Source organism: Rhamphochromis sp. 'chilingali' (assembly GCF_963969265.1).
Source record: "Rhamphochromis sp. 'chilingali' genome assembly, chromosome: 2".
NCBI classification, from domain to species: Eukaryota; Metazoa; Chordata; class Actinopteri; order Cichliformes; family Cichlidae; genus Rhamphochromis; species Rhamphochromis sp. 'chilingali'.
In genome coordinates, this window is record NC_137930.1 from 24,807,581 (window position 1) to 24,833,885 (window position 26,305).

General features: G+C 41.9%; 2 protein-coding genes across 4 annotated transcripts; both read left to right on the forward strand.

The window, feature by feature from the left end:
- Positions 1–266: 266 nt before the first annotated feature.
- On the forward strand, positions 267–5,646 carry tmem119b (transmembrane protein 119b). The gene is made up of 2 exons (XM_080875868.1): positions 267–765; positions 2,707–5,646. The coding sequence occupies exon 2, from the start codon at positions 2,720–2,722 to the stop codon at positions 3,566–3,568; it is 849 nt and encodes a 282-aa protein (XP_080731994.1). The 5' UTR covers positions 267–765; positions 2,707–2,719; the 3' UTR covers positions 3,569–5,646.
- On the forward strand, positions 4,222–25,656 carry LOC308392688 (chemerin-like receptor 1). Of its 3 annotated transcripts, none has more exons than XM_080875866.1 (3): positions 4,222–4,353; positions 23,475–23,605; positions 23,719–25,656. In XM_080875866.1, exon 3 carries the CDS (start codon positions 23,727–23,729, stop codon positions 24,729–24,731), a length of 1,005 nt encoding a protein of 334 aa, XP_080731992.1. In that variant the 5' UTR covers positions 4,222–4,353; positions 23,475–23,605; positions 23,719–23,726; the 3' UTR covers positions 24,732–25,656. The 3 variants fall into 3 exon arrangements, with proteins under 3 accessions (XP_080731992.1, XP_080731991.1, XP_080731993.1); XM_080875865.1 differs by lacking the exon at positions 4,222–4,353 and adding an exon at positions 5,791–6,037; XM_080875867.1 differs by lacking the exon at positions 4,222–4,353 and adding an exon at positions 19,030–22,618.
- Positions 25,657–26,305: the final 649 nt, after the last annotated feature.

The following is a 26,305-nucleotide window of genomic DNA, read 5'->3' on the forward strand; positions in this document are numbered from 1 at the left end:
ATGCAAGAAAAATGCAATCACTCAAACAAAGTCACACTCTCTCCCTTAAGTGGTCTCACACACATACATACACACACACACGCTTTAATTGCTCGTCTCTGGATAAAATGCTCCACATTGTTTCTAACAGTCTCCAGCGTGTGGCCTTTACCTTCCCCCTTCTCTTTGCTGTCCACACAGGAACCATTAACCTTTTCCTGCATTGGCAGATCACTCATACAAGCTGCTCTCTGACTCTTTTTTTAGCCCCAGAGGTTTGCTGTTATTCATCAGTGTGAGGGACTAAGGGGGTAAAACGAAGGAAAGGCTGTCAGTCAGAGGCTCTGTTTTATTTTTAGAGGGTTTATTTATTTGTGATGCTTTTATAGCTCTTAAGAATTAATTTTGTTTTGTGGAATTGGCTTTCCACATCCACTGAGCCAAACATCAGAGTGGAGAAGAGGTCCCTGCCCCCACGGCACATTATAAACTCCCACATAACAAGAACAATCTGTGTGCAGGCCGGAGAGCTCAGACACTCTCGGGGGAAACTGGAGGGGGAGGAGAACAGTGGATAGGCAGAAGGAGGGATTTCTCCTCATGGTAAACTGCTTTTTTTTTTTTAAATACCCAGACAAACCTCCACACTGAAACCTGAAACTCGCGGAGGGGGCGTGCTTCACTGAGCATTCGCCGCTCTTTGCTGTGCTAAGTTCACTTTTTTCCAGTCTCATCCTCCTCATTCTGAGGGCTTTTCAGCAGACAGCTCTTCTTCTGCAGTGGATGGTGAGTCAAATGTGTCATTTCATAAGGTTTTGTCCTTAAAATTCAATAACAGCATCTTGACACCTTGTTTGACAGCATCATGATAGAAGGATTCAAACTCAGGAATTAGGAACATGATAATAAAAAAGTAGAGACAAGGTTCAGATTTAGACATTAAAAGTTTTCGACATTACGTTTGCAAATAAAATAGTCGCACTTGTTAAATCTGCTGAGTGAAGATTTGTGTGTGCTTGTGACCTCCTTCTGTGCGTGTTACTGTGTCAGTGTATATTAGGTCCAGGGTGAGCAGGGTGATTGATTTGGGAAAAAAGAAAGAAACAACAACATCAGAACCCGTTTCCCAGACTTTCATGTCTCGCAGCTTGCACACAGATGGCGCAGAAAGATTTGGGAGACAGACTGAGCACGTAGCTTAGTGTGATCAAAGTTCTGGTTGAATTCTGGTTGTTCGGTTAAATTAATCAAGTTGCAAACACACATACTATTTATACTTCTTGTTGTAGAAAGCCATGTAAGATACTTTTGGTTATATCTGAGCAGGAAGTTTTCCTGCTAAATCAACACCTCTCGGGTTAATGATACGCTCAATATAATTTATTCTAATATGTAAAAAGGTGTAGTAAAAATTGTAATTTGTAGAGATTTGGTTAATTTGCTTGAGATATAATTCTATGGTCACTTCTTTAGATACACATTGCTAGTACTGGGTTGGATGCACTTCAGGGTTTTCATGGCAGAGATTCAAAAAGGTGCTGGGAACATTCCTCAGAGATTTTAGTCCATATTACCATGACAGCACACAGTTGCTGCAGCTGTGTCTCATCCGTGATGTGAATCTTCCATTCCACCACATCCCATCGAGATCAAGATCTGGTGACTGTGGAGGGTATTTGAGTGCAGGGAACTCAATCTCATGTTTAAGAAACCAATTTGAGATGATCTGAGCTGTGCGTTATCCTCCTGGGAGCATGTGGGCATAAAAGGGATGGAGATAATCAGCAACAAAAGTCAGGTAGGCTGTTGCATTTAAACGATTCTCAGTTGGAACTATTAGGTCCAATGTGTGCCAAGAAGCCGTCAGCCTAAGCCATTGATGCAAGGCAGGATGGATCCATGCTTTCATGTAGTTTATGCTAAATTCTGACCTTAACACCTGGATTTCATCAGACTAAACAATGTTTTCCACGCTTGTCTTCTTGTCTGGTGTCGTCCTCTGCTGCTGTAGTCAGTCTGCTTCAAGAGAGATGCTCTTCTGCATACCTCGGTTGTGGTGATTTTAGTTTATTGTTGCCGTCTTATCTGTTTGAAGCAGTCTGGCCATTCTCCTTTGACTTCTGGGATTAACGAGGCATTTTCACCCAGAGAACTGCTCACTGGATAGCTTTGCTTTATTGGACCACTCTCTGTAAACCCTAGAGAAGATCAAGACCAGCCTGTCTGACACAAGCAACAAAGTCTCTTAAATCACTTTTCTTTTTTATTCTGATGCTCGGTTTGAACTGTAACAGATCAATGCACTAAGTTGCTGCCATGTGACTGATTAGAAATTTGCATTGATAAGCAGTTGAAAGTGTATGCCTAATACAGTGGCAATAAGCGTATAAGGCATAAGTATAAGTTTACATGTATTTCTTTCAAAGTGCAATTTCAACTAACCCAGAGCTGGGAGCCTTTTCTACTCTAACTTTTACTCATGACATTTAAAACAGTGCAACCAAGTGAACATTAAGATAGACAAATATAACTAATAAAACATGATCTTCTCGTACTTTGTAAACTGTGGAATTTCAGTCATCCATCTTTGTTTTTGTTGTAAAGCAGACTGAATGTCTCAAGAGCAGCACTACTAATTTTACTTTTCTGAAAAAAAGATGTTAAGCAAATACACACAAAGCACATATTCTCTTGACGTGTGTCACTGATGTTAAGTGTTATTTACAGATTCCGAGGGGAAATGCCGCTCCTGATGGCCCTTCATCACATTGGTCTGTGCGTGGTGCTTTGCATCAGTAGCAGCCTCTCCACACCTCTGCCTTACTCAGATACTCTGGAGGGAAGCATAGATGAGGAAGACAACAACTACTTCACTTTCTATCTGCCTATTACCAATGTCTCCACAGAGTACCAGACCGCACCTGCCAACACAGCCCAGGAGGAAACTGACTTTCTGAATCAGCTTGTGAACTTTCTTAATGAGAACATGCTCCTCATCCTCGTTGCAGCCAGTCTCATCCTTCTCGTCTTCCTTATCATCTGCGGGGCAGTTTTCATGAGCCACAGACGCAAAGTCAACGCTTACTATCCTTCCTCCTTCCCCTCAAAGATGTATGTGGATGACAGGGACAAAAGTGGAGGTGCTAAACCCTTTAACGAAGTTCAAGAAAAAGCTTCCCCGGGGCAGGAAAGCAAGCCAGTGGACTCTCACAAGCAGCTCCAGGCTGACATTATGAGGGCTGCCAAGAGCCTGCGCGCTCCAAATAAATCTGTTGATGCTGCAGAGAGAAGCGATCCCAGTCAGAAAGTAGCAGACCACAGTCCCGAGGACAGCTCAAAAGCAGATGACAGCATCCTAGACCATCAGCTCCCAAGTCTCCCAGAGGAAAATGAGCCGAGCGAGCTTTCCGACAGTGAGGCCACCACCACAGAGGGCAGCTCAGAGCCGAATCCTCCTGAGCTGCCTCGGTCAGAGGAAGTTGATTCACAAGAGCCTTTGACGGGCAGGAGTCCGCGGCCCTCCTCTCTGCACATTCACAATGACTCTGCTACACTTCAGCTCATCGCAGGAGAGAAAACTGCCTTCTAAGAAATCACATTTTTGCAGAAAACCAAAGATTTCTGCAGGATTTTATTTGAGGAAATGCAGAGAAGTTACTAAAGATACAGCAGGCAGAGTTGAAGATGATACATGATACTCTCTTTATGCACCTTTGTACAAGTTTCACAGTACACAAATAGTGTTAGTATTTTTTGTGTTCCTGTGTTTGAATTTAAACATCTCTGCTGGTAACAGTAGGTGGTGTGGTCCCAATTACTCTGCGCTTCTATGCAGAGGTGTGGACTCGAGTCACATGACTTGGACTCGAGTCAGACTCGAGTCATTAATTTTATGACTTTAGACTTGACTTGAAAAAATGTTGTAAGACTTGTGACTTGACTTGGACTTTTACACCAATGACTTGGGACTTGAATTGGACTTGAACCGGTTTACTTGAAAAGACTTGATATTTTACCCCAAATATAAAATTTAACATGCATATTATATAGAGATTGAAAATGTGACGTCATTCACGGGTAGAACCGCAAAGGATTCTGGGAACTCGTGGCAAGCGGTACTAGCGCACGCAGGCTTTCAATTAAAATCAGTTATACAGCGATAAAAAGAAACACAAAAATGTCAAGAAGCCGTTGTATTATTAACTGCAATGACGCATGACAGCCACGGGAAGCCGACGGGTAAAGAGATCGGTTGTTATCGGATTAGTCGTTGAAGAGAAATTGTTCGAGCCATGTTTCCGAAGTAACAAAGACGGCCTGGATTGCAGCCATTCAAAGATCAAATATAACGTCCCAGAACACTCCAGCTCACAGGTTAGTCTGCTCCAAGCATTTACACGAAGGTCAGTGTTTTTTAGTAGTTAATACGTCATTTTCTTAACATAATTGGTGATATAGGTTACAAGCAAGTCTGGCACTGAACAGAAATTGTCGCGCTATGCTCCTTTATTTATTGTGCATAAATAGTGAATTGTCCTGACACAATATTGCGTTTCTCCTCTGTTATTATGGTACATTGACAAAAACATATACTTTTATTCACAGGATAAAACAGGTTTTTTGTATCACTAATTGCCCAGTACGATTACAGCATACAGTCTTATTGTCACTGCTACATTTCTGTGATGCTACCAGAAATTATTTCCACTACTAATTAATTACCGTTGAGCTCAAAGGTCCTATTAATAAACGGTTAACGAATGTATATTTATGAAGACGATTTGTGAGACTGGTAAACTTATGATACGTACGATGGTCTTTCGTTCTACACGGTGCATTTCAAGGTCCTGCACCCATCCGTCGGTAAACTGTACCTGGGCTTGTTGCAGTGACCGGAAGTTACTAAACTTCATGAGTGTATGCACTCACTCCAAGAACCGTATGATTATAAATATGCATATAAATATGCTAAGATGAGATAGCTGACTTCATCTAACTAGCAAATGTTTTCCAGGCTACGTTGGTGATACAGTTTTTTTTAATGTGTATGATATTTTTGTCATGCGATTTTAAAGCCGGTCCTACAACCGCATCCAAGAATAACATGCAGCTTATCTCAGAACTGTCGGTGAAAATTATTCTAGGAGCTAGGTTTAATTGAGCTGCATTTTAAAGAGGTGCAATTTCACAATTTGTGTATATTTTCTAAGTTCACTATTTTGTCATGTGTTGAGAAAAACACAGATTTTAAAATTACATGGTCTAATATTTACATTTAGCATATAACTGCAACATGCTTTTTTCATATTTTTTTTAAAGATTCGAAAGGACTTGAAATTCAAAGTTTCAGACTTGTGACTTTACTTGGACTTTTACACCAGTGACTTGAGACTCGACTCTGACTTGCCTGACATTACTTGAGACTTGAGGATAAAGACTTGAGACTTACTTGAGACTTGCAAAACAATGACTTGGTCCCACCTCTGCTTCTATGCAAAAAAAACAAAAACAAAATTGAACAACTAGGACTCAGTTCCGTTTTTGAATTTTTAATATGAACCTGTTATGCTTTTCCCCATTTTCTGTCATATATACACTGCTACAGTAGGGTGGACTTTTATATTAAACATGTCCGGAGTTTCAAATAAAAAGTTCTCTGTGACATCACCAGGGTACACATTCCTGATAATGGCTTCTTTCAGGAAGTAGATGCATTGAGGCAATGCTCTTTAAAAAAAAAACAAAAAAAAAAAAAAAAACAGCATGATGATTTTTGACCTGCAAGTCATGTAAAGCTACTCCAGCAGACTCCAAGAGTAAAACTGTGGAGTTTTAAATTTTTCTCTTTTTAGGGTGCAAGCTTAGGATTCCATACTTTTACGGAGCCCGTCTGACTGGTTTTATCACTGCACATCACACGCTGGACCGCTTAAACATGTGGGCTCGTACACATCTCAGTGGGACTCCAACGCAGCCGCCTCTGTGAAAAGCCTCCAAATTAATCAAAACGGCAATCGGACGGCATGTCGGGTCTTCATGTAACAGCCCAATAAAGCTAGTGAGTGCAGATGATGTTGAACGTCGCTGTGTTCTGCAAAGGCGCTTTTCAAAATTGTGTGCACGTAAGTCAGAGAAATAGAAAGCGGGTGTGAGGGAGAGAGAAGCTGAGACACTGAGATAAAGCGAAGCAGTCAGGATTTGTCAAGTGTATAAAACCACAATCTGGTGTGTTTTGGCTGCAGCGGATCTCAGCTGCAGAGCTTTTTTAGGTGCGTTATTGTAGCAGGAAGTGCATGGGCGTATTTGCAGGCTCTGTGTCTATGTGCAGCTTACTCAAATGGATCACAAGGATGACTTATTTAAAGAGAATTAAGAATAACCTCATTAGTTATGCCTGTATTTTTCTGTAGCTGGAGGGTCAAATGTTTAAATAATAAACAGGATTCAAAAAGTACAATTAGGGATAATTTTATTACAGACTTTTAAAGAAGCATTTGTAAATATAAGTTGCATTTGAAACTACTGGACCCCCTTTCTTTGGTTCAAGCCACTTTGCTTAATCAACAGGTCAGTGCGTTTAGAGTGCAGAGGGTATAAACAGCTTTTAGCTTTCATCCATACCTCCATCACACCTTTCAAAATAAAAAAAACTCCACCTGTACAAAGCAATTTCCAAAATAAGGCTCATCTCTGTACCAACAACCCAAAACAGTGCTTATATTGTGCATTTACGTGACAGGCTAAAAGATACAGTATACACGGTTAGAGGATCGCAGACTAATAAAAACAGCCTGGTGTAACACTGCTACAGAGGGTTGAAAGGTGGTGGGCTCGTCATCATTGCCGCAGGAAAGTGAGGTGTTGACGCTGGACTATTTCTCTTCTTGGCAGCAGGGAGCCAAACCGGGCCCAGCACAAAGCGTGAGCGCTCCATTTAATTGCTGGCTCTGACTGCCTCCTGCTGGTCATCTTGTTGCTTGAGACGATAGTCAGCAAGGGCTGCCTTGATGGCATCTTCGGCAAGCACTGAACAGGAAATAATTGGAGGTTAAATGTGCACATGTGCAGAGAAGTTTGGAAAAAAGAAAAAGAAGAGCCTTGGCGTATTAAAAGAAAACTTACTGGAGCAGTGAAGCTTAACAGGAGGAAGACTGAGCTCCTTGGCGATGTCTGTGTTCTTTATCTTCAAAGCTTCGTCCACCTGAAAATAAAAGCCCACACACAGCCATGAGCGGAGCAGAACACGCTAAATATTTAATAGATTAAACATTCAAAGGAGCTGAGATGCAGGTCTGTAATGTGTTCACTCACAGATTTGCCTTTCACCCACTCGGTGGCCAGAGAGCTTGAGGCGATGGCAGAACCACAGCCAAAAGTTTTGAACCTGGCATTCACAATCTTCCCCAGGTCATCCACCTCAATCTGAGAAAAGTTTTGACTGTTACTCATGTGACCAAAAAAAAAAAATGAGCAAGAAAAAAAAACAAACCAAAAAAAAAAAAAAAAAACCCCAAACAATCCTAATCTCTCCCATTCTTTAAAATGTATCCCTACTAAACTAACAAAAATAAACGCCTTTAAGTCACACACACTTCGTAACAAACATACCTGAAGCTTCATTACATCCCCACAGGCCGGGGCACCCACCAAACCAGTTCCAACATTCTTGGAGTTTTTGTCCAGCGAGCCCACATTTCTGGGGTTCTCATAATGATCCACCACCTTCAGACAACAGAGAGGGGAAAAGGAGCATCAGGCCAAATGCACTCTTCCTGTTGCTGTCAGAATTCAACAATCACATATTTGCAGGAAGGAAATGCCATCTATATTCAGATACAATGGTAAAAAGAATGTGTACAAGTCTTGGCATCCTTGTTACACAACTACAACTTGACTCACTTGCATAACTGACACTGGCATGAGCAGATTAGGACTGGATTTCATGGTCTACACAGTGCAAACTCTGTCCTTCAGCCCTCCTACTCTATTTCTTGCTGAGTCACTCTGACCAAGACAGTGTGAAGTGGCCGAGCATCGCAAAACCTTTTGCATTTTTCATCAGAAATTAAAGGTTTAAAGCCAGATTCCTCAGCTGATGGCTAAAACATGACCTCTTATCCAAGAAATAATTTTAATAAAAGGCATATAATGTCTAAACCTCCACAATCACCCAAAAACATCCAGCTAAACATAAATACATCACAGTTATGGCTGCCATGACCCGGTTAACCTGCTGTTGCATCAGTACACCTTCACAGGTATCACATAACATTTACCTGACTCTAGCACAACATACTGCCACCCTTTAAAGCGCATCAATCGGATATGGTTAAAACTGTGGCAGTGGACAGCTGGTTGCAGATTAGTGACGTTATTCCAGCCTTCAGTAAGCTAAATAGCTACAATGAAACAATACATTTGTTCATTTTAACGGGCTAGCATCATGGAGGTGAAGGGTTTGAGATAACCAGCGTAAAGGCAGTCTGATGTAACTTGAAACATTTGTGCAGCCAGCTAAATATAAGCCACCGTCCTATGGTTGTCAACAAAATGCCCGAGCAGAAAGATCTTACAGAGTCGTGGTTGCCCGTGTTTAGTAGATCAGTTAGCTGATATACTCCAGGATGCTTTCAGTAGGAGTAAACATGAACCAACAAGCAGCTGCGACGCTGTAAGCCGAGCTCCCCGTTAAAGAGAAGCTACAGACTGGACCACTTACCTTCTTGTGATAGCAACACTGAGTGATGAACTCGGGAGCGGAGAGCCTCCTAGTGAGGAAAGCCAGAGGACTGAGACACTTGTTCGCCACGGTGCTCGCCATGTTGATCCAATGTCGCAGTTAAGAAAGCTCGCAGCTCAAGAGAATGGAACTACACGTCACTGACAGGAGGAGGAGCTACAATAATCACATCTGCGCATGTCTGGTTTATGCAATTTACAAAAAACGCTCTTTTGATAATACAATACAATTAGACTTTCATTTGTTTATTTTTTTTCTCTTTGTATTTTAATTGATCAAATTATCTCTCTTTACGAGTCTTTATCAAGCATTTAGTAGAGGTGGGTAGATTAAGCCAAATATGGAGTGCCACAGGATTCATACTTTAGTTTATTTCTGTCCTCTAAGGTTCATCAAAAAAGAAACATGCCTGTGCAATCGCTGCTCCACTCATGCAGTCACTTTGACATTAACTAATTATAAAAATAAAGTGTTATTGGTCGTCTTGGCTGTTAGGTTTGCTAACTGATTAACAATAGACTATATTCAGACATTCAAATAATATATTCAGCCCACTGAATTGTGTTAAATACTTTATTTTATTGGAAATGAAAAACTACACCTCAGACATGAATTCTGAAAAATTCCTGAGCCCTTTTGTGTTGACTGTTAGGTCCATTTTATTTATAGCCTAAGAAGCATTTAAATGGCAGGCGTTGACCCAAAATAGGAGACAGTCACGTTAAAAAACAAAAAACAAGTTTCAAAATACACGAAAAAGCTGAAAGGTGGGTTTTGTTCTGTTAACTAATTAATCTGTGAAGTTGAAAGAAAATGACAATGATTTAGTAGGGAGTAAAATGTGTTCAGAATTTGCTAATTGATGATGATTCATGTCATAAATCAAGACACACTGCTCTCCACTACATAAGCTGCATCAGCAATACTGGCCCTGTATTTACTTGGTATCAGATCGATACTGATATTTGCATCGCACTAGTATTTAAAGAAAACCTTTATGTTCTCCAGAGTCAAAAGATTACATTCAACTTATATGTGGGTTTTTCTTCTTGCTGCTGTTCCCTTGAGGGGTTGGCGCAACAGATCTTCCTGCATTTCACCCTATCTCTAGCATCCACCTCTGTCGTACAGCCCTCTGCATGTCTTCCTTCACTACAGCCCTGAATTTCCTCTGTGGTCTTCCTCTTTTGCTCCTGCCTGGCAGCTCCATATTCATAGAGTCCCGATCAAAAATTTAAGTCCACTTGAAAAATGGCAAAAAAAATCATATTGTGCATGGTTGGACCTTAACAAGGTTCCAAGTCAAGCTTCAACGTGCAACAAGAAGAAATGGGAGTGAGACGAAACTTTTTTATTTATTTTTTTTTGAGATATTCAGAGCTCTTCTTTGGATGTTTGCTGCCTTTTCTTCTGTTCTCTGTCAGATAGATCTCACACTGCTTCAGTGATGTTGAGGTCTGGGCTCTGGAGAGGCTGAGTGATATCCATGCTTTTACTGCATTGCCAGTTTGTTTGTGTATCACTGTTATGATGAAATATGAAGCTATTTCTAATCAGTAGTTTTTGAGATGTTACTGCTTGGTGGATTAAAATCTGAGGGTACTTTTCAGTGTTCACAGTTTTATCATTTCATTTGACAAGATGCCCAACTGGACTGTCTCCACCGCGACAGAGCCTCCACCGTGTTTGACAGATAGACACTTACTGTTGTACCTCTCTCCTGAACTCCTCCATACATGCTTTCGTTGTATTATTGTAATGTCTTTAACTTTAGGGAGTGAATGAGCCAACTGCAAAACTATAGGCCTTCAGCTTTTGGGAACAACCAACTGCTCACCAACTTTGCTACGACGATACAGTCGTTCGTTCTTTACAATGAATACTTCCCGTACTCTGTCTGTAATCTGTGTTGATTCTTGGATGCTCTTAGTAAACAAGGGTGCTAAAGAGGGGTCCTCCCTTTGGAGTTGGACAATATTGCTCGGGACAACCAGGAGCTCCTCAATCTCTGGTTCAGGGAGTGACTCAGCAATTTCTGTCCCCCTCACTTTTTCCTGTCTTCTCTGCATTCTACTTTTCTTTAAATGTGGCCTATTTGGTCCATCAACATCCGGAATTTCACTGACTGAAAAGGGCAACTCACTCAAACCTAGCTCTGACTGAGACACTCTATTACCAGACCTAGTGACGACTAGCAGACCTTCACATGCAACATGCAGATTCTTCTCTTCTCTGTCTTTGCTAATAACTCTCCAAGAATTGGCATGTCCGGGTCCAAGACAATCTGGTACTGTAAGTACGTACTCCTTTTCATTAACTTGAAGGCAAACATTGGCAATAGGATAATCAACATTATCACCATGAACACACCAGACTTTAACAAAATGCGGTGTCGCTAGGGAGACAATCTTGCCTGACAAGTGTGCGGCTACTGCCTGAATCCAAGAGGGCAACACACGGCTTTCCCTCAATGAAAACACAGATGGTGTGCTCCTGATCACTGGAGGGTACGAGAGACTCAGTTTCCTCCTCTAGCAAGTCAAAACACTGTGGTGAAAGACACATGTAAGTCTTACTGACTTGCTGACCTGGGCAATCTGCCTTAAAGTGACCTGCTTGACCACAAGCATGACATACCAATGGGCCTCTCTGCTTTACTTCTCTAGCGTGGCTACTGCTAGTGATTGGAGAACTTTGTTTAGGGCCTTTAGCTCTGGACCCATTCCCACCCCCTGACTTACCCACAAATACAAGGGCTGAACTGGGTTTTCCTACCATGTACCCTTTTTGTGGGCATCCGGCTGCAAGAAAAGCCTCTGCCATCTCTGCAGCTTCTTTTGAAGTGGTGGAGTTGCACTCTTTCACCCAGGTCCTCAGCTCTGGGTTAAGAACTCTGAGAAACTGCTCCATCACTATGACATCTCCTATTTGGTCCTTTGTCTTCTCCTTTGGAAGCATCCACTTTTCATATAGGTCTTTAAAGCGCGTTCTCAGCTCTTTGGGTGTCTCATCGTCCTTCACCGTCATGTCGTGGAATCTGATTCGGTAAGTCTCAGCACTTATTTCAAATTTTTCAAGAACGGCGGTTTTTACTTTATCATAGTCCATCAGTGTCCATAGCAACATATGCCGCACGTGCTTTAACACTAAGAAGTGGAGCCAGATGCAGTGCCCATTCTTCTTGTGGACATCCTGTTGCAATCCTCTCAAAAGTGGTTAAGTAATGTTCAATATCTTCATCCTCACCATAGGGCTGCATCTTCGGGCCTTTCCAACCGCTTACTCTGCCCAGATTGGATGAATGTGGTGCTGCGAAAGATTCAGGGGGGTTTCCTCGCTGTTGAACAGGCTGTTGCACCTTTTGCCGAACTGAGGGTCTCAGTGGCACTCCGGAATCAGCTACTGCACCTTCCCACAGCACCTGATGCTCCCGGCGCTCCGACTGGACCTCCTGCTGCAGTTGGCTGAACTGGTGTTGCATTCTACGCCACCGTTAATCCTGGCGTTGTCTGTCCTGCTCCCATTTTGCCTCACGGTCAGCATGCTGTTGCATCAGGCCTTTCAATAAAGTTGAGAGCTCAGAGAGACTTTGTGCTTTGGTGCTGTGCTCACCCGTAGTTTCTGGCAGGTTGCCATCATCTGGGGCCTCCTCTGGGGGAAAATCTGTTGGCCCTTGAGGTTTCCTTGACTTGGTTGATTTCTGCATTGCTATCACCTATTGGCCTGGAGCCACTGCTGCCACCATTTGTGAAGTAGCGTAACATAAGCAGCATGGAAAGTGATAGGAAGACAGCATCTGCAGACTGTTCAAGTTTCTTTTAAGTGTTCTTTATTTTCTGGCGTAGCCTTTCAACAATTGTTTCACAAAAACATAAGAACCTTTCAGTCTTCTTCTTTTTCCTTTTACGTATTATTGGCGGTTGGCAAACAACTGCATGGTGCATTACCGCCACCACTGGTATGGAGTATGGACAGAAATCACGCTAAAAAAAAAACAAACAAAAAACAAAAAAACAAAAACAAAACACTTCATATCCTCCCAAACAACTTTCCTTCTCTCAAAAACTGAAACAATGCCTGATAACATTTATCCCCCGACTCCTTCTGTAGTAACCCTACAAGATCAAGGTTCATATCAATGCTACTGAGATTTCGGACCAACCGTCTCCTCTCTACCATATATTTCCGACACTGCAAAATAACATGCTCCAAAGTTTCATCCGCTCAACAATAATCACATTTCCCTGAGGCATGCTTCCCTATCAAGAACAGTGTGGAATTCAAACCCGTATGCCCAAATCTCAGTCTTGACACCACCGCCTCCTCTCGCCTACTCCTTCTTGTGGATCGCCTCACTCCCACCCCCCTTTGAATTTTATATAAACCACCTTCCCCTCCTGTCTTCGTCCCACTGTTTCTGCCATCTTCCCCTGATTTCTAGCTTAATAATACTCTTTACTTCCTCCTGACCAAAATTCACCGCCAGATCAACTATCTCATGATTAGTGGCTGCTTTTGCTAACCTGTCCGCTGCTTCATTCCCCCTTACCCCATAGTGAGCAGGGACCCATACAAACACTACCGATAGACCCATCATATGTATCCTGTAAAGGGTTTGTTGAACCTCTAATAAAATATCTGACCTACCTTTCGAATGACCATTCTGTAGACTAACCAAGGCTGCACTGGAATCTGAACAAATAATTGTGTTCAATGACCTCAAATCTTCCACCCACTGCACTGCTAATAGAATCGCTATCATTTCTCCTGTAAACACAGACAAACCATTATTAATCCTCATCCCAATTTTTACCATAAAGTCCAGAATTACCACTGCCACCCCCACTTGACTAGCTGGATTCTTCGAAGCGTCCGTATATACCTGCACATACCCATAATACTGATCTCTGAAACCCTGAACTATATTAGAGTCTAGACCGCCTGCCCCGTCCTTACTCTTCTGGCGCAACAAAGAAAAATCTACAGCTGCTTCAGGAAGTATCCATGGAGGGATTGCAGGCCTAGGCACTCGCCGACATATGTCTAAGTGGTCCAATTTAAGTTGGTGCGTTATTGTAGCAGGAAGTGCATGGGCGTATTTGCAGGCTCTGTGTCTATGTGCAGCTTACTCAAATGGATCACAAGGATGACTTATTTAAAGAGAATTAAGAATAACCTCATTAGTTATGCCTGTATTTTTCTGTAGCTGGAGGGTCAAATGTTTAAATAATAAACAGGATTCAAAAAGTACAATTAGGGATAATTTTATTACAGACTTTTAAAGAAGCATTTGTAAATATAAGTTGCATTTGAAACTACTGGACCCCCTTTCTTTGGTTCAAGCCACTTTGCTTAATCAACAGGTCAGTGCGTTTAGAGTGCAGAGGGTATAAACAGCTTTTAGCTTTCATCCATACCTCCATCACACCTTTCAAAATAAAAAAAACTCCACCTGTACAAAGCAATTTCCAAAATAAGGCTCATCTCTGTACCAACAACCCAAAACAGTGCTTATATTGTGCGTTTACGTGACAGGCTAAAAGTTACAGTATACACGGTTAGAGGATCGCAGACTAATAAAAACAGCCTGGTGTAACACTGCTACAGAGGGTTGAAAGGTGGTGGGCTCGTCATCATTGCCGCAGGAAAGTGAGGTGTTGACACTGGACTATTTCTCTTCTTGGCAGCAGGGAGCCAAACCGGGCCCAGCACAAAGCGTGAGCGCTCCATTTAATTGCTGGCTCTGACTGCCTCCTGCTGGTCATCTTGTTGCTTGAGACGATAGTCAGCAAGGGCTGCCTTGATGGCATCTTCGGCAAGCACTGAACAGGAAATAATTGGAGGTTAAATGTGCACATGTGCAGAGAAGTTTGGAAAAAAGAAAAAGAAGAGCCTTGACGTATTAAAAGAAAACTTACTGGAGCAGTGAAGCTTAACAGGAGGAAGACTGAGCTCCTTGGCGATGTCTGTGTTCTTTATCTTCAAAGCTTCGTCCACCTGAAAATAAAAGCCCACACACAGCCATGAGCGGAGCAGAACACGCTAAATATTTAATAGATTAAACATTCAAAGGAGCTGAGATGCAGGTCTGTAATGTGTTCACTCACAGATTTGCCTTTCACCCACTCGGTGGCCAGAGAGCTTGAGGCGATGGCAGAACCACAGCCAAAAGTTTTGAACCTGGCATTCACAATCTTCCCCAGGTCATCCACCTCAATCTGAGAAAAGTTTTGACTGTTACTCATGTGACCAAAAAAAAAATGAGCAAGAAAAAAAAACAAACCAAAAAAAAAAAAACCCCCAAACAATCCTAATCTCTCCCATTCTTTAAAATGTATCCCTACTAAACTAACAAAAATAAACGCCTTTAAGTCACACACACTTCGTAACAAACATACCTGAAGCTTCATTACATCCCCACAGGCCGGGGCACCCACCAAACCAGTTCCAACATTCTTGGAGTTTTTGTCCAGCGAGCCCACATTTCTGGGGTTCTCATAATGATCCACCACCTTCAGACAACAGAGAGGGGAAAAGGAGCATCAGGCCAAATGCACTCTTCCTGTTGCTGTCAGAATTCAACAATCACATATTTGCAGGAAGGAAATGCCATCTATATTCAGATACAATGGTAAAAAGAATGTGTACAAGTCTTGGCATCCTTGTTACACAACTACAACTTGACTCACTTGCATAACTGACACTGGCATGAGCAGATTAGGACTGGATTTCATGGTCTACACAGTGCAAACTCTGTCCTTCAGCCCTCCTACTCTATTTCTTGCTGAGTCACTCTGACCAAGACAGTGTGAAGTGGCCGAGCATCGCAAAACCTTTTGCATTTTTCATCAGAAATTAAAGGTTTAAAGCCAGATTCCTCAGCTGATGGCTAAAACATGACCTCTTATCCAAGAAATAATTTTAATAAAAGGCATATAATGTCTAAACCTCCACAATCACCCAAAAACATCCAGCTAAACATACAGTTATGGCTGCCATGACCCGGTTAACCTGCTGTTGCATCAGTACACCTTCACAGGTATCACATAACATTTACCTGACTCTAGCACAACATACTGCCACCCTTTAAAGCGCATCAATCGGATATGGTTAAAACTGTGGCAGTGGACAGCTGGTTGCAGATTAGTGACGTTATTCCAGCCTTCAGTAAGCTAAATAGCTACAGTGAAACAATACATTTGTTCATTTTAACGGGCTAGCATCATGGAGGTGAAGGGTTTGAGATAACCAGCGTAAAGGCAGTCTGATGTAACTTGAAACATTTGTGCAGCCAGCTAAATATAAGCCACCGTCCTATGGTTGTCAACAAAATGCCCGAGCAGAAAGATCTTACAGAGTCGTGGTTGCCCGTGTTTAGTAGATCAGTTAGCTGATATACTCCAGGATGCTTTCAGTAGGAGTAAACATGAACCAACAAGCAGCTGCGACGCTGTAAGCCGAGCTCCCCGTTAAAGAGAAGCTACAGACTGGACCACTTACCTTCTTGTGATAGCAACACTGAGTGATGAACTCGGGAGCGGAGAGCCTCCTAGTGAGGAAAGCCAGAGGACTGAGACACTTGTTCGCCACGGTGCTCGCCATGTTGATCCAATGTCGCAGTTAAGAAAGCTCGCAGCTCAAGAGAATGGAACTACACGTCACTGACAGGAGGAGGAGCTACAATAATCACATCTGCGCATGTCTGGTTTATGCAATTTACAAAAAACGCTCTTTTGATAATACAATACAATTAGACTTTCATTTATTTTTTTTCTCTTTGTATTTTAATTGATCAAATTATCTCTCTTTACGAGTCTTTATCAAGCATTTAGTAGAGGTGGGTAGATTAAGCCAAATATGGAGTGCCACAGGATTCATACTTTAGTTTATTTCTGTCCTCTAAGGTTCATCAAAAAAGAAACATGCCTGTGCAATCGCTGCTCCACTCATGCAGTCACTTTGACATTAACTAATTATAAAAATAAAGTGTTATTGGTCGTCTTGGCTGTTAGGTTTGCTAACTGATTAACAATAGACTATATTCAGACATTCAAATAATATATTCAGCCCACTGAATTGTGTTAAATACTTTATTTTATTGGAAATGAAAAACTACACCTCAGACATGAATTCTGAAAAATTCCTGAGCCCTTTTGTGTTGACTGTTAGGTCCATTTTATTTATAGCCTAAGAAGCATTTAAATGGCAGGCGTTGACCCAAAATAGGAGACAGTCACGTTAAAAAACAAAAAACAAGTTTCAAAATACACGAAAAAGCTGAAAGGTGGGTTTTGTTCTGTTAACTAATTAATCTGTGAAGTTGAAAGAAAATGACAATGATTTAGTAGGGAGTAAAATGTGTTCAGAATTTGCTAATTGATGATGATTCATGTCATAAATCAAGACACACTGCTCTCCACTACATAAGCTGCATCAGCAATACTGGCCCTGTATTTACTTGGTATCAGATCGATACTGATATTTGCATCGCACTAGTATTTAAAGAAAACCTTTATGTTCTCCAGAGTCAAAAGATTACATTCAACTTATATGTGGGTTTTTCTTCTTGCTGCTGTTCCCTTGAGGGGTTGGCGCAACAGATCTTCCTGCATTTCACCCTATCTCTAGCATCCACCTCTGTCGTACAGCCCTCTGCATGTCTTCCTTCACTACAGCCCTGAATTTCCTCTGTGGTCTTCCTCTTTTGCTCCTGCCTGGCAGCTCCATATTCATAGAGTCCCGATCAAAAATTTAAGTCCACTTGAAAAATGGCAAAAAAAATCATATTGTGCATGGTTGGACCTTAACAAGGTTCCAAGTCAAGCTTCAACGTGCAACAAGAAGAAATGGGAGTGAGACGAAACTTTTTTATTTATTTTTTTTTGAGATATTCAGAGCTCTTCTTTGGATGTTTGCTGCCTTTTCTTCTGTTCTCTGTCAGATAGATCTCACACTGCTTCAGTGATGTTGAGGTCTGGGCTCTGGAGAGGCTGAGTGATATCCATGCTTTTACTGCATTGCCAGTTTGTTTGTGTATCACTGTTATGATGAAATATGAAGCTATTTCTAATCAGTAGTTTTTGAGATGTTACTGCTTGGTGGATTAAAATCTGAGGGTACTTTTCAGTGTTCACAGTTTTATCATTTCATTTGACAAGATGCCCAACTGGACTGTCTCCACCGCGACAGAGCCTCCACCGTGTTTGACAGATAGACACTTACTGTTGTACCTCTCTCCTGAACTCCTCCATACATGCTTTCGTTGTATTATTGTAATGTCTTTAACTTTAGGGAGTGAATGAGCCAACTGCAAAACTACAGGCCTTCAGCTTTTGGGAACAACCAACTGCTCACCAACTTTGCTACGACGATACAGTCGTTCGTTCTTTACAATGAATACTTCCCGTACTCTGTCTGTAATCTGTGTTGATTCTTGGATGCTCTTAGTAAACAAGGGTGCTAAAGAGGGGTCCTCCCTTTGGAGTTGGACAATATTGCTCGGGACAACCAGGAGCTCCTCAATCTCTGGTTCAGGGAGTGACTCAGCAATTTCTGTCCCCCTCACTTTTTCCTGTCTTCTCTGCATTCTACTTTTCTTTAAATGTGGCCTATTTGGTCCATCAACATCCGGAATTTCACTGACTGAAAAGGGCAACTCACTCAAACCTAGCTCTGACTGAGACACTCTATTACCAGACCTAGTGACGACTAGCAGACCTTCACATGCAACATGCAGATTCTTCTCTTCTCTGTCTTTGCTAATAACTCTCCAAGAATTGGCATGTCCGGGTCCAAGACAATCTGGTACTGTAAGTACGTACTCCTTTTCATTAACTTGAAGGCAAACATTGGCAATAGGATAATCAACATTATCACCATGAACACACCAGACTTTAACAAAATGCGGTGTCGCTAGGGAGACAATCTTGCCTGACAAGTGTGCGGCTACTGCCTGAATCCAAGAGGGCAACACACGGCTTTCCCTCAATGAAAACACAGATGGTGTGCTCCTGATCACTGGAGGGTACGAGAGACTCAGTTTCCTCCTCTAGCAAGTCAAAACACTGTGGTGAAAGACACATGTAAGTCTTACTGACTTGCTGACCTGGGCAATCTGCCTTAAAGTGACCTGCTTGACCACAAGCATGACATACCAATGGGCCTCTCTGCTTTACTTCTCTAGCGTGGCTACTGCTAGTGATTGGAGAACTTTGTTTAGGGCCTTTAGCTCTGGACCCATTCCCCACCCCCTGACTTACCCACAAATACAAGGGCTGAACTGGGTTTTCCTACCATGTACCCTTTTTGTGGGCATCCGGCTGCAAGAAAAGCCTCTGCCATCTCTGCAGCTTCTTTTGAAGTGGTGGAGTTGCACTCTTTCACCCAGGTCCTCAGCTCTGGGTTAAGAACTCTGAGAAACTGCTCCATCACTATGACATCTCCTATTTGGTCCTTTGTCTTCTCCTTTGGAAGCATCCACTTTTCATATAGGTCTTTAAAGCGCGTTCTCAGCTCTTTGGGTGTCTCATCGTCCTTCACCGTCATGTCGTGGAATCTGATTCGGTAAGTCTCAGCACTTATTTCAAATTTTTCAAGAACGGCGGTTTTTACTTTATCATAGTCCATCAGTGTCCATAGCAACATATGCCGCACGTGCTTTAACACTAAGAAGTGGAGCCAGATGCAGTGCCCATTCTTCTTATGGACATCCTGTTGCAATCCTCTCAAAAGTGGTTAAGTAATGTTCAATATCTTCATCCTCACCATAGGGCTGCATCTTCGGGCCTTTCCAACCGCTTACTCTGCCCAGATTGGATGAATGTGGTGCTGCGAAAGATTCAGGGGGGTTTCCTCGCTGTTGAACAGGCTGTTGCACCTTTTGCCGAACTGAGGGTCTCAGTGGCACTCCGGAATCAGCTACTGCACCTTCCCACAGCACCTGATGCTCCCGGCGCTCCGACTGGACCTCCTGCTGCAGTTGGCTGAACTGGTGTTGCATTCTACGCCACCGTTAATCCTGGCGTTGTCTGTCCTGCTCCCATTTTGCCTCACGGTCAGCATGCTGTTGCATCAGGCCTTTCAATAAAGTTGAGAGCTCAGAGAGACTTTGTGCTTTGGTGCTGTGCTCACCCGTAGTTTCTGGCAGGTTGCCATCATCTGGGGCCTCCTCTGGGGGACAATCTGTTGGCCCTTGAGGTTTCCTTGACTTGGTTGATTTCTGCATTGCTATCACCTATTGGCCTGGAGCCACTGCTGCCACCATTTGTGAAGTAGCGTAACATAAGCAGCATGGAAAGTGATAGGAAGACAGCATCTGCAGACTGTTCAAGTTTCTTTTAAGTGTTCTTTATTTTCTGGCGTAGCCTTTCAACAATTGTTTCACAAAAACATAAGAACCTTTCAGTCTTCTTCTTTTTCCTTTTACGTATTATTGGCGGTTGGCAAACAACTGCATGGTGCATTACCGCCACCACTGGTATGGAGTATGGACAGAAATCACGCTAAAAAAAAAACAAACAAAAAACAAAAAAACAAAAACAAAACACTTCATATCCTCCCAAACAACTTTCCTTCTCTCAAAAACTGAAACAATGCCTGATAACATTTATCCCCCGACTCCTTCTGTAGTAACCCTACAAGATCAAGGTTCATATCAATGCTACTGAGATTTCGGACCAACCGTCTCCTCTCTACCATATATTTCCGACACTGCAAAATAACATGCTCCAAAGTTTCATCCGCTCAACAATAATCACATTTCCCTGAGGCATGCTTCCCTATCAAGAACAGTGTGGAATTCAAACCCGTATGCCCAAATCTCAGTCTTGACACCACCGCCTCCTCTCGCCTACTCCTTCTTGTGGATCGCCTCACTCCCACCCCCCTTTGAATTTTATATAACCACCTTCCCCTCCTGTCTTCGTCCCACTGTTTCTGCCATCTTCCCCTGATTTCTAGCTTAATAATACTCTTTACTTCCTCCTGACCAAAATTCACCGCCAGATCAACTATCTCATGATTAGTGGCTGCTTTTGCTAACCTGTCCGCTGCTTCATTCCCCCTTACCCCATAGTGAGCAGGGACCCATACAAACACTACCGATAGACCCATCATATGTATCCTGTAAAGGGTTTGTTGAACCTCTAATAAAATATCTGACCTACCTTTCGAATGACCATTCTGTAGACTAACCAAGGCTGCACTGGAATCTGAACAAATAATTGTGTTCAATGACCTCAAATCTTCCACCCACTGCACTGCTAATAGAATCGCTATCATTTCTCCTGTAAACACAGACAAACCATTATTAATCCTCATCCCAATTTTTACCATAAAGTCCAGAATTACCACTGCCACCCCCACTTGACTAGCTGGATTCTTCGAAGCGTCCGTATATACCTGCACATACCCATAATACTGATCTCTGAAACCCTGAACTATATTAGAGTCTAGACCGCCTGCCCCGTCCTTACTCTTCTGGCGCAACAAAGAAAAATCTACAGCTGCTTCAGGAAGTATCCATGGAGGGATTGCAGGCCTAGGCACTCGCCGACATATGTCTAAGTGGTCCAATTTAAGTTCCCTAGGTCTTCCCCCCACCACCCATCCAAAGCTTTTTAACTCCCTCCTGCCCTTCTCCCAGCAAGGTCTAAGTACATCTAATGCAGGGTGATCTGTCCCCTGACCCTGTAGGTTTGCCCATTATGTCAATGTAAGCTGTTCCCTCCTCAACCCTAGTGGCATTTCCCCCATCTCCACCTGCAAGGCTACAGTGGGAGTCGCCCCTGTACAAAGTCTCAACACCTGATACTGAATCAAATCTAGCTTTCTAAGAGAAGTGTCTGCTGCCGAATTATATGCCACACAACCATAATCTAACGTTGACCTCACCAATCCAGTGTATATAGCCCTCAGGGACTCCCTATCTGCTCCCCAATCCTTCCCAAACACCTCAAAATGTTCAAAACTTTTTTACACTTATCCACCAATTCCTGAACGTGTGCACCCCAAGTTAACCTCTCATCAAACCACAACCCCAGAAACTTAAATTTCCTCACTCTTTCTAATCCTATGCCATATAGCTTCAGCTTAATTTCCTCATTAACCCTCTTACTTGTAAAAAACATTGTCTTAGTCTTATCAACTGAAAACTTGAATCCCCACGACCATTCTTCCACTTTACCAACCGCTTCCTGTAACTTCTTTACAACAAAACCAATATTCCTCCCTCTCCTCCATCATCAGCAAAAAGTGAACACCCCACCCTCTATGTCATTAAACACATCATTAATCATTGAACCTGTCAGTCTTCTTCTTCTTCAGTCAAGTTTAACGGCAGCTTGCATCCAAAACTGTTGCATTACTGCCATCTCCTGGCTGTTAACCGTCCGTCACTCCTGAATCCTCAGATCCTCTTGATGAGACCAGTACTTCTCAAAAACGAAAAACCACCACTTTCCCTTCACCATGACTTAACTTATCAACCACTTGTCCAAATGTAAGTTCCCTTCCACCACTCAGTTCACCCCACATCACCCTCCTGTGTACCTGTCAGTCAAAAGCTCTCCTGCTTTATATAGAATTCCACTCACACCTGGATCTCATTAACCTCTACAATTGGGAAAACAGGGTAGACTAAATAACACAGTCTAGACAAAGAAACAGGAATAAAATCATTTTTCCACTTAACAAACTCATTCACCCAACGAAACAGTTTGAAAAGTCAATCTCTTCACGTAATCTGACTCATGAGGTTATTTTAAATGAAATAAACAATTTTACACAAAAGAAACACCCCTTCATTTGGTTACACCCAATTGACATGATCAGGAAGTACTGGGGCGGCCCTTCCCACATACCTGTTTTACACATAGGACCTGCTCAAAGGAACACACAATGGTAAGTATAACCAAACTACATAAACAAATGAAAGATCCAAATCAATTAATGATGAAGTGACATTTAGCTTTAAGTACATTTGCACAGATGAAATGAATATAACCAATGCTACCACAAACAGACCCAGGATAGTATGTAGAGCCAAGGTTACATGTGTTGTGTTTACATTAAAGCATTATGATAGACTATACAGGATAACAGAACACAAAATAACAATATATGCAAGTGACAAATGGCAAATGAATTCTGTCCTAGCCACTTTGTCACAGGCTTGTGTATTTTTGCTGCTAGGTTAAAGCCACACCCTTGAGCTTTACTAATAAGAAACAGAGAGGAGCTGTATAAATGTACCAATATTGATCTAAAATGTGTCGTGAGTGAGATTTATTTACTGCTTCCTTGTCTTGTGATTCCTGAAATGAAAGTTGTTTATTAATCTTTTTTCCCCACTTGGTTTGTTGCATAACAGCTTGGTATTTGATTTTGGGGAACTGCAAAAGGAACATTAGCACAGAACTCAGAATGTCCTGTACACGTGAGCTAATTGAGCCATAACTGATTCTACCTAATAATGTTGTGTAAACTGGTTTTTACAATGTGGGAATTCAATTTTTTTAGATGCCATGTGTAATATTTGTGGTATTGTATGTCTCCCATCTGCAGTAAACCAGTTTAATTATTTCTTATGAGGTCTAATGCGAGCTCAACCACAGATTACAGTTTTACACAATAACTTCCATTCCACTAAAATGATCTGTAGGCACAATCCTGGTCAAGAAATGTGATATTTTTTGCCTAAGTTTTGGAGGATATCTCTTTTTGGATATTACAGCAGTTTTTTCCCTTTCTCTTCTAGTTTCCTGTTGCAAAATACCTACGTCAGTACTTACTGAGTACTACTGCCCAAGAAACAGAAGTGAGAAAGTCCACCCAACGGCACAAGCAACTTTAAACTCTCTATTTTCACACGAGACATAAAATCCCTATGTAAGTATCTTTTTCTCTATAAAAAAAACTTTGTGTTATTTATAACCTATAATTTTAAAGCTTATATGTGTAAATGTTTGTATTTTTAAAAGTCGTGGTTCCATATATTTCAGGAACAATCATGGACGTGGAGTATTTTGATTATGATAACTACACCGCAGACATCGATAGCAACCTCACCACTGAAGGAACCCTAAATTTATATAGCGCCTCGTCCTCTTCAACTTATGCTCTGGTGGCAGTCAACATCATCATATGCGTTTTGGGGCTTGCAGGAAATTCCCTGGTGATTTGGATTTGTGGATGGAAAATGAAAACCACAGTCATCACCATCTGGTACATCAGCCTGGCCATTTCAAACTTTTTGTTCTGTGCCTTGTTGCCTTTCGAAGTTGTGTACATGATAACTTCACACTGGCCCTTTGGAGAAGGCTTGTGCAAGCTCGCCTCATCTGCCCTGTTTCTCAACATGCACAGCAGTGTGTTCCTGTTGGTTCTCATCAGCACTGACCGCTGTATCATGGTCTTATTTCCTGTGTGGTCGCACAACCACCGCAAAGTAGGAAAAGCCTTTGGAGCCGTCATCCTCATGTGGGTTCTTTCTGCATTCTTAACAGTGCCCTCACTTATGTACAGGAAAACCACGGTCCACGGCTCGGTCATTCAGTGCCACACGGACTATGGGGTCAGACATAAAGCGGTGGTACTGACCCGTTTCATTTGTGGGTTCCTGATTCCTATCCTAATGATTGTCTTCTGTTGCTCTGTGCTTGCCATAAAGCTCAGAAGTCTGACCCACAAGTCAACAAAGCCGTACAAAATCATGGCTGCGCTCATTTTGTCTTTCTTCGCCTGCTGGGTCCCCTACCACACCTTTGTCCTGCTGGAGATAGACTTTAAGAAACACAACCTGGAGGTCATTAAAACTGGACTAAAAGTTGGGGCCACCTTGGCTGCAGCAAACAGCTTCCTATCTCCAGTTCTCTATGTGTTCATCGGCAATGACTTTAAGAAAACCCTAAGGCGGTCTTTATCATCAAGGATTGAGGATGCTCTGGCAGAGGATATTCGTACAGGTGGTCTCAATCACTCAAGGTCCAAAACAATGGAAACTGGCCTAAATTAGAGTTTTTACTAAGGAGTACATCACAGTGCATAAATATGATTACCGTTCTCAATGACACTGATAATATTGAATGTTGAACTAACAGGTTATTATGGTAACTTTAATAGATTTTTGCACAATATCACATTTCAAGACAAAGTGATCACAATCGGTTATTCAGACAAGCAGAAATCTGGGAAATTGCTATTAATTCTTAATCCATTCAGGTTAAACAAAGCATATCTTTGCTCAGGTATTTTTGTGTGTGTGAATGACTGTCTTGTCTTATTGATTATTGTCATGTTTCCTTTGAATTTTATATTTTAAGTTTACTTATTGTACTGCATTGTTAGCTCTGCGATAGATGGGTGACCTGGCCTGGGTGTACCTGCGCCTCTCGCTCCCTGGCAGCTTGGAAAGGCTTCAGGCCTGAAATGGATAAGCACAAGAAAATGGGAAGATGGATGAACTGTGAGGAGCAAAGTGATGCATGTAAATATTAATATGAATATTAATATGAGTGCCAAAAACTGTGGACTCACTAATGAATGTAATAAAATACTGAAAAAAAGATACACACTCAGTCTCCCTTAAAGGGAACTTGACAAATAGTAGTATTTTATTGTCACTTTCTTCTGTCAAAGTTCTTACATTTCAAACTTACACCCGACCTGCACCCATTTTCACACCTTAGCTCGTGTGATTAGTCCAGACGCTTTTCTTTCCAAGCTACTTAGACTTACATTTCAAAGTACAGTCAAGGAAGTCTGCTCTAAATTACTGTATTACTTATATTTGTACTTTTAATTAATAAATATTAAGTGTACCTGTATTCATTTTTCCAGTAAAAATCAAACTATCACCTGACTTTGAAGTTCCTGCAGATTATTTTTCTTTGTAGATAGTTTTTACCTCTGCCAAGAAGGTTATGTCTTTGGTAGCGGTTGTGTGCGTGCGTGTCATTCAGTTCATTCAAGAGCTCAAATTTTTTTTAATTATTCTGATCAAACTTTGTAGGGGTCCAGAGTGAGGTCATGTTAACTATCCATTAAAATTTGACTTTCATCCACTAGGGTCTTCAAGGTCAAGCAAATGATTTATTGGTCAAAAATTGATAAAATGCCTTTTAACTTACAAACTATGATTCTTACATGTGTGGTGTATATAGAGAGTACTGCATGAAGATTTTAAATATCAGGTCACATTTGAACTCTGACTTCTCCTTCAAGGTCTATAGACTGATTTGAAGGTCAAAGTGATAATAATGCCATATGGAGCTATTTGCTGTTTTTTTTTTTTACTGCCATTGTATGTTGATTGACAACATAGGCATGCAGCAAATGATATATGGGGATTTTAAATATCACGTTACTTTAGACCTCTGACCTCTTCTTCACAGTTAAATGAGACCAAACTTTCACAAAATGTCCACATCATGGGGCGATCGTGGCTCAAGAGTTGGGAGGTCGCCTTGTAATCGGAAGGTTGCCGGTTCGAGCCCCGGCTTGGACAGTCTCGGTCGTTGTGTCCTTGGGCAAGACACTTCACCCGTTGCCTACTGGTGGTGGTCAGAGGGCCCGGTGGCGCCAGTGTCA

Bases quoted from the DNA above. Each gene is read 5' to 3' on its own strand.
- LOC308392688 (XM_080875866.1), top strand. From the start codon at position 23,727: ATGGACGTGGAGTATTTTGATTATGATAACTACACCGCAGACATCGAT.
- tmem119b (XM_080875868.1), top strand. From the start codon at position 2,720: ATGCCGCTCCTGATGGCCCTTCATCACATTGGTCTGTGCGTGGTGCTT.